General features: G+C 39.9%; 1 protein-coding gene across 13 annotated transcripts in view; it reads left to right on the top strand.

Annotated features, from left to right (window-relative positions):
- The window catches only part of FYN (FYN proto-oncogene, Src family tyrosine kinase), a 112,967-nt gene extending 100,454 nt beyond the window's left edge, over positions 1–12,513 (top strand). For all 13 annotated transcript variants that reach the window (XM_077926079.1, XM_077926082.1, XM_028723197.2 and 10 more), the window contains 5 exons: positions 65–244; positions 5,158–5,234; positions 5,322–5,475; positions 9,811–9,942; positions 10,873–12,513. In XM_077926079.1, coding sequence (XP_077782205.1) covers positions 65–244; positions 5,158–5,234; positions 5,322–5,475; positions 9,811–9,942; positions 10,873–11,081 — 752 coding nt within the window. In that variant the 3' untranslated portion in view covers positions 11,082–12,513. The remainder of the gene's footprint in view (positions 1–64; positions 245–5,157; positions 5,235–5,321; positions 5,476–9,810; positions 9,943–10,872) is intronic.
- The last annotated feature ends 3,335 nt before the right edge of the window (positions 12,514–15,848 follow it).

Raw genomic sequence — 15,848 nt, forward strand, 5'->3', positions numbered from 1 at the left:
AGAGTCTTGTGAGTTCTGCGGATACTGGATTTTTCTGCTGACAGCATTTGTGGGTGTTTTGTAGGTACTTGGAATGGAAATACTAAAGTGGCAATAAAGACTCTGAAGCCTGGCACAATGTCCCCAGAATCATTCCTGGAGGAGGCTCAGATCATGAAAAAGCTAAAACATGACAAACTGGTCCAGCTGTATGCTGTGGTGTCCGAAGAACCTATCTACATCGTCACAGAATATATGAGCAAAGGTAGGTTAACACCGTGCTGCTTGTAGATATGAGTCAGGAATTACTCTCTAGCTTGATTAATGCAAATTAGCATCACCTTCAACCATTTGCTTTCCCATTATTTTTAAAGCTACCCATTTGAAGTAATTGTTCTTTATTGCATTTTTTCTCTCTCCAAGGAGCTGAAGGTGATAGTGACAAAAGGTGATAATGTACACAAGACTGGGTGGATCCAGAGTGTGATGAACACATCTTTGTGGGAAGAGGTGGTGCTTGGCACCTTGAAAGAGGCAGTAGCATGGTCACTTCAGGGGAGGGGACCCTAGACCTGTTGGTGTTTTAACGACTACCGCCTAGTCACAAATACCTCTTTTTAGGCAAGGTCTACAAGATGGTTGTGATGGTGCCATTGCCAGCATCATTGGAGGAAACTGGTTTTCTAGTCTCATTCCAATCTGGGTTCACAGCTGCGTTTGGGACTGAATCAGCCTTGATCACCCTTTATCAAGAGAGGAACACTGGAAGTGCAACTCCTGGTGGATCACCCATCAGCTTTTGATACCGTTAATCATGGTAACCTGGACTGTATGAGAGATGCATATTGGAACACTGTTCCACAGCGTTTCTCATCTTAACTCCAGGGAATGTGATTTTGGCAGAGTGTTTCCCAGAGACCTGACACTAGAGCTGTATGGTATCACAGGCCATTGAGAGTGAGTTTTAGACGATTTGAAGCAAGGTGCCTTTAGTACCCTGATTATATCTAGCTTTCTCTATAACATCTCAACTGGGAATGGGTGAGCAGGCCCTGGACCAGTGTCTGGATGCAGTGTTGGGCTGAATGAAGGCTAATAAAATGAGCCTGTATTCTGGCAAGATGGAAGCTCTGGTGGAAGGTTTGAGAAGTCAGTAAATTGCCTGTCCTGGATGTGATTGCATTCTCCCTGAAGGAGCATGTGCATATTCCAGTGGTGCTCCTCAATCCAGTTCTGCTGTTAGAGGAACCAGATTACTTGACAGACCACCCTGTCTAACCCTTACATTTCAGTAGGTCACTGCATACTGCAGGAGAGTTTCTGCTTCAGGTCTCAAAACTATCAAGACTCAAAGCAGGGCTTTCAGTATGGCTGTTCCTGTTTTATGAAGCAGCATCCCAGTTGAGATACAACAGAAACAACTGAAGATTTTTTTTTGTTTTTGGCAAGCTTTTTCAGCTGGATAAAAAGATCTCTGCCTTATATGTTAATTTTGTGCTGTTTTTAAGCCTATATTTCATTTACAGTCATTTTCTTTTTTTCTGTTTTAAAATCTATTTTAGCTCTTTTCATGTTGCCTTGAGACTGCTGTAAAAGGCAATTCATAAATAAGTTCTCCTCAGCCATATTTTATCCCGTTACAATCCTGTGAAATAGGTCAGATTGGCTGTACTAAGGCCACACATTGACTGAGCTTCATTGAATAAATGATTGTTTAAACTAGAGTCTCCCTGGCTGTAGTCTGATACAGTCAAACCTCGGTTGTTGAATGTAATCCATTCCGGAAGACCATTCGACTTCCGAAACATTCGACAGCCAAGATGCGGCTTCCAGTTGGTTGCAAGAGCTTCTTGCACTCAAGCAGAAGCCACGTCGGACGTTCGGCTTCCAAAAAACGTTCAGAAACCGGAGCATTTACTTCCGGGTTTTCGGCGTTCAGGAGCTGAAACATTCGAAAATGGAGCCGTTTGAGAACCAAGGTTTGACTACACCATATTGTTGAAAAAAGAATGTCTTGCTCAAAGCCTATTCCCCCAGATGAAGTTCATGTCTTGGTGAGTATGCTGTCTCTGGCATTTCACAGCACTACTCTCTGCTTGCTGCCTTTCATTGCTATCCTCTGCTTGCTCACAGGACAGTTTAAGGAGGATTTGACCTGCCATCAGCATGTTATACCTGAGCCTCTACATTACATGTTTCCCCACTGTTTCCCATTGCATTGTTGAAGCAGTAATGGAAAATGCCTCCTTTAATTATTATTGCGTTGACTAGTTGTATAGTATAAACATGGCCTCTGGTTTCTTTGAGTGTCAAATGAATTGATTACTCATTAATTAAACTCTTAATGAGTAAAGAAAACAGCCTTTCATTAATTGGAGGGTATAAAAGTTGCCATTTACTCCATGTCAGAATTATATATTTTGTGGGTGCCAAGTTAAGTGGGGATTAGAATTCAGCCTGATAGTCTTGACCAGAACACACCAGGGTTACCTGCGTGAGTGAATGAGGGTTGTTGTTAACAATCTTGAATCCCTCATCATATACACATGAAGCCCTATTGAACAACATGTTGAAATTAATTTAATCAACTTTAATTAAATCATGTATTTACCCAAAACGCTAAAATAGTACTATTCCCCACAAGGCAGCATAAAATAAATTATGTAGGTACACACAATATAAATTCACATGAAAGGGCATTTGTTTCACAAATGGCAATGTTTTCTTGGACAGAATGTGTTGCTTCACTATAACCTTTCTGGTCCCAGAGCATTAAAACTGCCTCTGTCTTCCTGCCCCTGTTGCTTCTGCTGTACAGTGAGGACTGCACAAAATCTCCCTGTCAAAACCCCTCCATCTCTCTCTATATAATTATTTGCATGCATATTTTTCTATGCCCACTTGATTGTGGGTGACAATCTAGCAAAGAGTTTTAAGTTGCTATTTTTAAGTGCTAGAAAGGAAACATACTTTTATGCATTTTTAATTGTGTTTTCACTTTGTTGTCAGATTGTTTTCCGCATCCCTTCTCAGACTGCTCTGAGCATTTCCTAGCAACCATGTTATCATAGAGATGAACATCTGCTTTTGTTTGTTTGTTTAGGACAGAAACCATTTTTAAAAAGAATTTTGCAAAATCTAGCACTTTAGATATTACTATTGTTTTTGAAGACATGAATGATTCTGTAAGTTATGGTTCAGGGCACAAAAGATTAACCCTTGCCTCTGTGCTACATTCTTTTTACAGAATAACAAAGAATAGAAATCCCTTTTTAAGATTGGTTATATTATCACAACTACTTAACCCTTTTTGCATTTCAGTGTTGAAAAATGGTCCATTTCTTTCTTTCCCATCTTGCTTTTCCTAGCTGCTCTGCAATCCATACCAGGCAATTTTCCCTTAACACTGTATCTTTAAATTTTTATATATTACTCCATCTTATTCTCTCTTAAATGGAAAGGGTTATTGATTTCCACTTCCTAAGGCAATTGTGGCTCCATGGATTTGCTGAGCTCAGGCATTGTTGTGCGATCTAGCCACTTCTCCATCAGGGAATGCTTAACGAAGCATTCTGAACTGACCTTCTAAATACATTACCTGCATAGAAGGCCTCTGAAAGGTATTGTTAGGGTGGTGAGAACTCATATTAATGATGAGTTAGCCATGCATGGGCACTGGCATCTTTTACCTTTAAAAAAATATTCATACAAAGTAATTGGTTGATCTTGTTAAAGACTCGCTCTTTGTTGGGTTTGCTCTGATTTCATGCAAACTGATAACTAAAAGTTGTAAATTCAGAGTAAAACACTGTTTTCCCTTCTATTTTGTTTCGGCAAAGGGGGCTTTATTAAGCTGTTTTACACTTCCCGCTGCATTTACATTTAGGGATAAAAGAACTATATCTTGTTAAGCATTCTTGTCTTGTATTCTACATCCAGAAACATAGTTTACTGAATACACTTGCTAGATATTCCATTTGCTTCTGAGAGGTAACTTTGGTGATAGTTAATGAAAAGCACATACATCCTGGTGACATGATATATTGGCCTGCTTTGCACCATGGCTTAGCACAAACCAAGTATGTAGTTTCCCAGAGAGGAGGTCATGGCCACTTTTCCCCTTCCCAAAAAGTTTGCTTCTGTGCTGAGCTAAGCCATCGTCTGATTTAACATGTTGTTCAGACCCAGGATGGGATTTAGCTCTCCCAGACAAACCACAAACAGTAAACCATAGGCTAAATTTTGGTTACAGCTCATGGTTAATCTAGAGAGATCTAAATCAGAACCCCAGGTTCTTACTGCACACAAAGTCAAGCCATGGCTTTGCAGAGTGCAGCACAGAAGCAGAACTGGAAAGGTGCAAAGGAGCTACAGTCGCCTTTCCCAGAGTCCACACACTTGCATGTCCATGCGAAGACATAGTTTGGTTTGGTGTGGCACACAAGCCAGGTTAATTAAAATTATAACAGTTTCTCAAGATGCACATTTCTACGTTGCTCAAAATGAATTTCACTTGCTAGAACCCAGGCACTCCAAGTAAAGAAATCTCAAAGCCCAGTCCCAGCCAAGTGTCAAAACAGCAAGACATCACACTTTCAACATTTGTTTGCCCATCTATCTCTATATGCAACTATGTATCTTTCACTGTATATTAAAATGTAAATTAATGAATGGTATTAAGGGAAAAAAGGTGTGAGCAAGGCATAATGGCCAGTCCAAACAAGGCATATAGTAACTTCTACAATAATATTTTTGGAAGGATTCTCATGAATCCTTTTCATGAATATATGCCCATAAATGTTTAAGATGGAGCGTACAGGCAACTATGACAGCACAATAATCTTATGCTGGTGTCATCATAATAATAATATACATCAGGAGATTTTTAGGCTGGGATAGTTAGGTGTTAGAAAATCTGGTAATAGGTTTGAAGTATGAAAGTAGGGTTGTAGTTCACTTGAATTAATCTACCATTTCAGATTCTGTAACTTTGTAAATTCCATCTGGTTATCTTACCTGAAATCTTCAATACATTGTATGACCTACACTTTTAAAAAAAAAAAAAAAAAGTATCATTACATTCAATCAGAAACATTGGTGTCTGTGTGTTGTCCAGCACTGAGTACCTAAACCTCTTTAAACTCTTCTTCTTCTTCTTCTTTTTGTATTGCATTGCAGGAAGTTTGCTAGATTTCTTAAAAGATGGAGAAGGAAGAGCTCTGAAATTGCCAAACCTAGTGGATATGGCAGCACAGGTAAATTTTGAGTATGTGCTTAGTACAATGTACTCATGTCAAGGTTCTGTGTTCTTTATTAAGTAGAGTGTATTGTAAATCCAACAGGTTGCTGCAGGAATGGCTTACATTGAGCGAATGAATTACATACACAGAGACCTGCGTTCTGCAAACATCCTGGTGGGAAATGGTCTAATATGCAAGATTGCTGATTTTGGACTAGCAAGATTAATTGAAGACAATGAATACACAGCCAGACAAGGTAGGATAAGTAGTCACTATAACTTTTACTGTAGCTTTCAAAGGTGATTGATAGAAAAACATGCCAAAATCTTGATGGGTCTTCTTCCTACTCATCTAGTGAAAAGGAAATGTGAATCAATGTTCAATTCACAAGTACAGAAAGGGAATTATGAAACTGTTTATCAGTTCCAATACATGGGAAATGTAAGTGTAATTGTATAATATATGACCTCTTTGGCCAATTTGACCAGCGGTTTTCAATAAGAATTTCTGAAAGACAAAGAGGAATGGGATTCTATTGCTGAGTGTAAGGGAAAATGAAACAGACCCTAAACCAGGCATAGGCAACCTCGGCCCTCCAGATGTTTTGGGGCTACAGTTCCCATCATCCCTGACCACTGGTCCTGATAGCTAGGGATCATGGGAGTTGTAGTCCCAAAACATCTGGAGGGCCAAAGTTGCCTATGACTGCCCTAAACTCAGTACCATACAACAGCATAAACTATGGCTTGTGTTAGATGGCTGCTCAAGGAGGCAGCAACTTGTGCACATGATCTTTATTTTCTGGCGCCTCTCCACCACAGCTCTCTGTACCCCCAAAACCATCTCACATCAGTTGGGTGCCTAAATCATGAGGGCTGTTTAATATGGGGCTGCAGTGCAAAGGGGAATATCCCAAATTTAGGCAATTCATCCCCTGCACTGCAGACCCATACAGGCCCATACAGAATAGCTCCTATTGTTCAGGATGATTTTGACCCTACAGAGAGAAAGATCAGCTGTGTGAGCTTAAGCAACCAATGGATGAAACCCTGTCGAAGGGAACAACAGCTATAACTAAAGTAGAATATTATTTCCTTAGTGTACTGTTAAGAACATTTTGGAAGAAAATGTTCTGTAAATTCTTCATTCCATATATATGGATCAGCCCATATATGGATCAGTCCATATAGTACTTTTTCTCTTATGGATTAGTGCAGCCAGCATATCTTGAAATTTATCATCCCAAGGAAAACTAAATGTAATAGTAAGACATTCTGGTTGTAGCATGATCATGTAAAAATGAATCATGCAAACCAATTATTTCCTTGTTGTTGTTGTTGTTGTTGTTTAGTCGTCTTAGTCGTGTTCGACTCTCCATGACCCCATGAACCAGAGCATGCCTTCTCAAAGCTTCTCCTTTTTTATGTCCATGGTATTTTCTTGGCAAAATACTGGAGTGGTTTGCTAGTTCCTTCTCCAATTTCCTTGTTAGTTTCTAAATATTTTATTGGATGAAGTGAATTTACTTCACAATGTGTACCATGCTTTAATTCATAGCATACTTAAACTATGCTACTTTGACTTTATCATAACTATTTGAATACTATCCAGTATAATTGCCAGTGCAGTACATAAGGACATGCAAGCTACAGTAAAATCAATAGAGTAGAGCAAAAACTAAAATAAAACAAATTCACAGTTAAAAACCCTCAGCGGATTAAAAGTAGTAAATAAAACAGTCTGAAAATGAAAAAAAATAAAAGCCCAAGAGAACACAGGTCTTACTGGGCACCAAAAACATGTAAGCCAAGCACATTTCCCTAGTGAGAGATTTCCATCCACAGGGCTTCACCACTGTAAATACCATTGAGAACAGAATGCTAGACTGGATGGGCCTTTGGCAGCAGGGATTATCATATGTTCTTAAAAGGCCCTCTCTGTGGAGGAGAGCCTCCATTAGTGACCTTGCTTTTGTGAAAAGCATTAGCATCTTCTCTTAAAGGGCAAACTTAATATCATTGTCTGGGCCCACAGTAAGCAAACTGCTTTGCTAATAGTTCCCCAAAAAATGTATGCTCTATATAAAAATGCAGAATTAAATGAATGTTGATTGTAATACACTGGCAGATTCTTCTGTAGATTCTTCTGCATATACATTCTGCAAGAGGAAATTCTATAATCAGCCTGAGTTACATGAATTAATGCAGACCTATTGGCAATGACTTCTCTAAAGGCATTCTAGAGCCTGTAACTCAGATCACTGTCTGTCTGGAATTTCTCCCTTATTATTTAAAATAATTTTTCAAGCAAGCTTTTAAATACGGTATTGTATAGATTTCCCCTTGCCGAACATTGCTTAACTCCAGAGGGGCTGTTGATGGCATAGTAACACTTTGAAGCAATAGCTGTTTTTGTATGTTTTCCCCCACGACCCTCTCACATAGATTTTCCAGAGGGATGCAGCTGGGGGATTGTCGTGTTTATCTAGCCAGCTACTGTTCCTATGGTGTCTCTGGCACACAGGAACAGAAGACTGGCTGGGAAAGTATGATACAGGCTGGCAATTGCTTTTGGAGACAGGAAGCGCTTGTTTCTGTTAAGCGTTGAAGGTTGCATGTCAAATACACTTGGCTTTCATTTTTTTCCTCTTGCCACCTGATAGTTTGTGTACTTGACATTAATAGAACTGACTTCCTGCCTCTTCCACTCTCTAAAAAGTGCTCCTATGAATCCCTGAATAAATTGCTAAAAGGAAGCAGATGGTGTTGATACCCATTTCCAGTGGTCTTATAAGATGTGGTACTATTCGTTGAGTCTGATTTTTCAGTGTTTTTCTAACATTTACGCTGACTATTTATAAGAGCAAAATAGGCCTTATTTATTTCCTATCAATCATGTGGAAGCAACGGACGGGGATGCACTGACATGTGGTTTCCCTGGCATGCAACAAAAGCTGTTACTGCCTTCTCACTCTTCCCTGCATAGTGTTGCAAGTCTGGCTGCAAGTCTTGATCACTATGAATGAGTGGCCAGGTCATGATCTACAGGTGCTTGACAAATTAAGTTTCTGTGAATTCCTTGGTGAACTGACTGGATCTAGTCCTCCCAGACTTACGTGTGGATTGGAATGTAACTATCATTTGGATTTTGCCCTTCACCAAAACATCTTTGAAATGCGTATTTAAGGGCAACATTCATTTAGAAACATAGAATCGTAGAATGCATGATAAGATACAACTTCAGTACCAATTTCCATGCAGATCATGTTTTTTAAAAATATCATAGAGTTGCCATACGTCCAGAATTTCCCAGACATATTTGGAAGACTGCAGCCAGAAGCAGTTTTTATGGCGGTGGACGTATGGCAACCCAACCCCAAAAAAGCTCAACTTTTCTGTCTGTTTTCTCACTGTTTGAAATATGGCAACCCTAACATATTATAGTGGAATGAACACACTTGAAATTGACATAGACTGGAAGGTTGGTATACAGATTTAATTAATAATAAATAGACTGATCCATCTATCCCTGTTCATGACACACCTACACAAAATGCCTGCATTTTCATATGTAATTATGTATATTTTTTTAATCTTGATTTTATTTGGGGGGGGGGGGAGATAAGCTAGTTTTACATAAATGAGACTCCACTCCCCCCCCCCAAGGGTCTAACTGCAATGCTGGATGGAAGGAGCAGGATTTCCAGGGGGGTTGACACTTGGGGAGGAAAGGTTTAACCCTTTCATTGCAGCATGCTACTATGGTAGAAAAACAGAAAATATAATACAAACCATAAAACAATATTGAAAACATTAAGCCAATAAAAATTAAAAACTACAGAAATAAAATGGGCTAATTCATGAAGCTTTGGGAGAAAAGAATCCCCCCCCCCCCGTATAAAATATTGGGGCTTGCTTCACTTGCAGGGGATAAGAATTCTGGAGAACTGGTCAAACAGTGATAAAATCATGTGCTCAAGTGACAGCATGCTTCACCACCATGGCATGCTGCAGTATCAACAAATCTTCATCCACTGATCTCAAGAGACCAGGGTGAAAGTAGAGGGAGAGGTGGCTTCTCAGATACCCTGGTCAGGAACCACATAGGGTTTAATACACAAGTAGTAAAACCTTGAATCTGACATGCTAATAGCTGGGGAGAAGAGAGGAAAAGGGGAAGAGAGAAGATGGGTGTTTAGATGCGTGTTACAGGCATGTGTTTGAGAGTGATGGGAGGTTCCTCACTTCTCTAGAAACCTTTCATGATACTTAGGTGCCTTTCCATATGCGAGCATCATGTTCGAAATAATTATGCTTCTAGATTTTGCAATAAGAACAGATAGATTTTGATGGTGCCAAATGCACCCTAATTTCTGATTATTACACACACACACAAATCGCTGTCATTTATATGCAAATATACCCAGAAGCATCATGTTGTAAATATGAGAAATAAAAGAAAAAAAGAATGTTGTGGCCTGAAGTTGATATTAAGTAGAAAGAAGCTTTGAATTATTTCCCCAAGTAAAGAAATGAAGTGACCTCCTACCAGCCACTGATACCTCAACGGCAGCTGCTTTGTTCTCTCCTAGGTGCAAAGTTTCCAATAAAATGGACTGCCCCTGAGGCTGCATTGTATGGAAGGTTTACAATAAAATCAGACGTCTGGTCCTTTGGAATATTGCTGACAGAGCTAGTAACAAAAGGGAGAGTGCCATATCCAGGTAAGGAAATAAGAAACCATGCTGAAAATGATTTCAGACACTTATGTGAGTTGGGTGAAATCTGTGGCTTTAATGCTTGGATCCCAAAAAATTATACGTGTGCATGGCAGAGCACCACCAAAAAACCCCCCACCTCATTTCAGGCAGCAAAAACAATATGAAATTCTATCTGCACACAGAGATCTCCTCCGCATATGCACTGCGCTTCAAATCCTTGCCATGGTCGAGAGGCCATTTCTCTCAATTGTATGGTGTCAGTAGCCCTGTTTGGGCATTATCTGAACTCTGCTCAGATCACATAGGGGACATGTGGGTACGTGGGCTGGCTCCATCCCTAGCCTTATCATCTCCACCCCTGAACTTCTCACGTCGAGTAGGAAGATCTGAAGGGGGATTTCTAAGTGTGTCTGGCTAAGCACACATAGAAGCCTTCCCACAATCAAGAACCCTGTTCAGTAAGGGTTCCCAACCATGGGGGTGGGGCGCTTCTGCATGTGTTCTGCAGACCCACAGGAAATCCCCTCCAGAACTTTGTACTCCCTAAAGAGATGGGGACACTGAGAGAAGGGTTTGGGTGCATGCCCCGCTGTGCTCTTCATGTGTTTGCAGCAGACACCTGACAACACCTTTTCTGAATCACAATTTTGATGCACCTATATAATTTAGGTGCCATCAAATGCAGATTTAAGTATTGTTCATCCACAAACTACTTCTGGGCACTCCAAATACTGAATTTGCTATTCTGTTTGATAGTTCTGGCACGTTGAAGCCACTGACCATAATGATAATGTGTGATAAATACTTCATCTTGGTATCTGCTACTGGAGTCCTGACAAGATGATGGTTGTTAAGGGAAATATGCCCAGCCCTATTGCTTTTTCCCCAAACAAAATTCATTTTCAGTACATCTCTCTGTTGTTGTTTTTGCAGGTATGAATAACCGTGAAGTCCTGGAGCAGGTAGAACGGGGCTATAGGATGCCATGCCCTCAGGATTGCCCCATCTCCCTACATGAGCTCATGATCCACTGCTGGAAGAAAGACCCAGAAGAGCGCCCAACATTTGAGTACTTGCAGGGTTTCCTTGAAGACTACTTTACTGCAACTGAACCCCAGTACCAGCCAGGTGACAACCTGTAATTTTTCTGGTCTGTGCAGACTACAGTTATCAGGTGTTCCGACTGCAGCTTACAAAGGCTGACTAGCTACTTCCAAAGGCTGCATCTTAGAGCACCAAAAAGCACTGGAGCCAGAAGCTGAGAATTCCCAGACCTAACCTGCCGTAAAGATCTGAATGTCTTCTATGAACAGAAAAGTGAACACTTGATTTTGTTCTTCATCAGAGACTCAGAAACTGCATTGTTTTGATGTTATGTAAACTGCAAAATCTTTGTTCAGTGTAAATAGTAATTCAGTGCCAATAACATCCTAGTGCTTTCCTTTTTTAAAAAATAATAATAATGCAAAGTTATGTGATTTTAACTAGTCTTCTCCTGATTCAACTAAAGTATTATTTTCCAAAAGTGGCCTCTTTTTGTCTACATTTTTTCACGTTCTAACAAAATAAAATCAGGACCAGTGTTTGGGGATTTTGGTTTCGTTTGGTTGGTTGGGTTTTTTCCTTTTCCTTTTTTGCTTTTATATATAAGATATATGTAAAATATATACATACTTGTATATATAGTTGTGGGTGCTACTGCAGAGGAAACTCATTTCAGAAACGGATTAGCCATAATGCTGAAGCACCCAGAAAAAGACTAATTTCCTTGTAGACATGAAACACTGGTGAAGATTCTGAAAGCCAGTGACTGAATTTTTGGCTTTTGCCAAGCATGACTTTTTAAATTGGATTGCACTTTTGGGTTTGACTATGTACCTGTAGGTCGTTGTAACTTTTGATCTTTCAGAAATCATGTGCAGCATTTCCAGCAACTTTTGCCAACTGCGTGGTTTGAATTTGTGATCAAAATTTAATAACAAACTTATTAAAGCAAGAAAATGCGCCATTACCTGTTCAGACTGGAAGACTGAAACTGCAAGTACTTTCCTGTATCAAAATATGTATACTGAACATTTTCTGATTTTTTAAAAAAATTAATAAACATTGCAACCACATGCAAATAGTCTCAACCTCATAGCATTTTAATCATGTCCCCATGCTTAACCATTCATCAGGCATCCGCTAGAGTACCTTTTTCACATACCATAACCCATCGTAAAGTAGGTGTTTTAAATGTCCTGTACTGCTGATGAAATTACTTTCAATATGTCTGCAAGTGTTTCAGTGGAATTACTATGCACTTCTTTTATGGGGAAACGGGGAGGGAATGGAGGGATACACGCAAGTATTACTTTTTCAGTTGTCTGTATCAGCCTTGGATACCTTCTTTTCTTACCTTTAACCAAAAAGAAACAAAAAAGCCACATCCTTTCTATGTCTCTTTTAAGTTTTTTTTAAAAAAATAATTTTAGTCTTAATTACATTTTGTTGTTGTTTTTATTTGCAAGTTTACATTTTTAAAAATGTTTAACCGTCTTAATTTAGTAATTAAAAGAGTATTTTACATTTGGATTTTTGTTCTTTCATTTAAATCATAGCCAGATGGAGGTTTGTAGCAGGGGAGAAGTGTCCTTGGCCTGTTGGCTCTTGCAGCAGCCTTGTATTATGAAGCTGATGGGAAACAGCTGGGATTCAGCCTAAGAGGGTGGCTGGAAGTGAAAGGGTTTTGTACTCTTATAATTATTCAAGAATTACTTTCTTTAGCGTGAGTCTTTGTGCACTGTTGTCAGAAGGAAGGAAGACTATTTTCTATGTAGAAATAAATATATTTTTCCCAACGTTCGCACTTGGAACTCTTATCGCAAATGAGTTGAAGCAAAACAAACGTAAAATCCTATCCATATCTGGAAGAATCCAAAGGGTCATTTATGCTAATAGGTCTTTAAAAATGTTACAAGAAACCTTAGAGGGTGTTTGTTTGCTAGACTACCACCAGCAGCTGATAATGTGGTGGGGCTGCCCTGTTTACCTGACCTCCCATCTTGCTGAGTCACTGCAGCATCCCAGAATGGAGGCGATGCATCGGTGGCAAGGGCAGAGCAGTGCAGTGCAAATGTGCTGGCGGGAGTACTGGATTGGCTCCACCAGCACATTTGCAATGACCTCACCTCCTCGTGTGCTGCAGCAACTCAGCCAGGCAGATAATAATAATAATAATAATATTTTTAAAAATTATTTATACCCCACTCTCCCTGGCCAGGGCCAGGCTCAGGGCGGCTAACACCAAATATAAATTACAATAAAACATAATAGAAAACAACAACAAACAAACAGTTAATTAAAATATGGCTTAAAATACAGCCTCATTTTAGTAGTAGCCCATAAATCAAGACCATAAAGGGAGGAAAGATCAGATATTCACTCTGCCAGCTATCCATGCTGGTCCTACATGGGCCAGCAAAAAAGCCAAGGGAAAATTTATATACCAAATCCCATATAAGGGGTCAGAGTGAATCTAAGCCGAAGACCAGGCGGAACAGCTCCGTCTTGCAGGCCCTGCGGAAAGATGTCAAATCCCGCAGCACAGCCACCCCACCCCTACCATCAGGAAGGCTCACTAGAACTACAAAAGTACAAGACATTTTTCCATTCAATAAAAATGCTCTGTGTCAATCTTTACAATGCCCTTTCAGATTTGTTACAATTGCACCTACCAGTTGCAGGGAAGAGCGGGGTCTGAATTATACCCCTGAACAGCTGTTTATCTAATAGAGGGGCAGCCAATCTGTGGCCCTCCAACACCCACGAGGCCTTGGCAAGTGGTCAGGGATGATGGGAGTTGTAGTCCAGCAACATTTGAAGGGACAAAGATTAGCTCAATTCAAAAGCTAGCTCTAATCTGTGAACTCAATTCAAGCATGCGATATCACCTGCATACTTAGTGTGTGTGAATTACACAACTCTCCAAACATTGTGCAGATCCCTAATCTGTTTTTATGGTCCAAATGCACAAAAGTTTTATTACCATGTATAGAGTCAGACTGAGATTAAAACAGCTACAAATGCATTATGTGAATCAGTCCTCTGTAACAGCATGGCAAACATGGTGTGTCCTCAAAGAGTAACTGGTTTCTTTTGATACAGGCTAGCAGCTAGGATCTCGTTTCTTGAAAATTATTTTGGCACTATCTCAGTTGATCACAAACAGGCCTACATTGTCAGGTATGAAGCCCCAGTTTCATGGTGGATCAAATACTTTAAATGAACCAAGTCCCAGGTGTCATTGCTGACATTTCCAAGTTAAAGGATCTTGGAGCTAAGAAATGGCTCTTCATGAGACCCTGGAAAGTTGTTCCTAGTCACAGAAGACTGCTCTGTACAATGGGCCACTGCTCTGACTCCGTGAAAGGCAGGTCCATTTATCTTCATTATTAGGTTACCTGATGCCTATATTGTTTGTGAACCATCATGTTGAATAGAGTCCACCACATTGGGCCTTCTGAATGCCTGACCTGCCAGCTTCCCCCACCCCTGTTAATGTTATTGTTGTTGCATTATGTCCCACCTTTCCCCCCCCAGGAGCTCATAGTTCTTCTCCCCTTCCCCATTTTATCCTCACAACAACCCTGTGACAGTAGGCTGAAAGGCATTGACTGGCCCAAGGCCCACCCAGTGAGCTTCATGGCTGAGTAGAGATTGTTGCCAACAGTGCCAACAAGCAGCAAAAAAGGAGATCTATAAGGGTCTAACAGGCCACAAAATAAGGCTTGTGTGTTGTATTCAGTTTGGTGGGCCAACGTATAGCAGACCTGTGACAACCGAAGCAAAATGGGTAACAATACTATTTGTTCTCCAGATGTTTTCAGGGTAAGTAGCAGGTAGACCAATCTGCACATTGTCTGATATTCTACAGTGAAAAACACAGTATTTATAACACTTAGAAGAGATATGTGAAAATACGTTGGAGGTTGCTGTGACATATAATTGCTCATATAATTATGTGGAAAACACCTTAAGCAGCTGCTCAACAAGGATGGTGTAGAAAAATGTGTGGAGGACACAATGTTTGGCTCAGAAAATGGTTTGCCTGTTTCAATTCATAGCCAACAAAAATTAGAGATTCATTCATAATACTAAAATCTCACAGCATTGCCACAGCCACACCAGAAAGCAATTGTTATTCAGAGTGTGTAATAGACAAAAAGAATGCATGTATTTTTTATTGAAGCGTGGTATCAAACGTATCTGTTCAGAATGCTGCTGAGAGGATTTCCTTACCTGGCGTTATTTAAATCCTTGGCAAATATAATTTCTTGTGCTTCTAGTACAGCCAGCTTTTGCCAATAAATTATTGTCTGATTATAGTATGTCTTGGTGGCATGATACAGAAAGGATCTCCATATCTCCAGGAGTCTTCGTTTCTAACATTACCCTTGAACAATGCTGTCTCTAGGGGCAAAAGACACCCAAGTGGTTTCGGAAATAATTACTTCTGGCAAAGCCCTTCATCTCTGAGTACGAATGAATTATTCCAGGAACAGAAGAGGAAACTCCCAGAGGTTGGTATTTTGTATGAGTAATCCTTTAGATTTGGGGGTTGGGGAAAATAGTCTGTAAAAGAAAACACAGAAAGACTGTAATCCCTGAAGTATCTATCTGAATCTGTTGTGGGCAACCAAGCCTTAAAATGGTCTGCTAGTAAAAAGCCTGCAGAACTGTTTTAATGAATTTTAACTGTTGGGGAATGAACTCAAAAGGACTCATTTAAACATGCACAAAGGTACTCTTAACATTTCATAAAGCTAAAAATTCCATAGTAAAGCAATACTGTGATAAATATATTTCAGCATTGAAATCACGTCTTCTCTTTTCAGCTCTTAGACCACTTATTTGAGCACTTTCCCCCT

This window comes from Podarcis muralis, chromosome 3 (assembly GCF_964188315.1).
Source record: "Podarcis muralis chromosome 3, rPodMur119.hap1.1, whole genome shotgun sequence".
NCBI lineage: Eukaryota > Metazoa > Chordata > Lepidosauria > Squamata > Lacertidae > Podarcis > Podarcis muralis.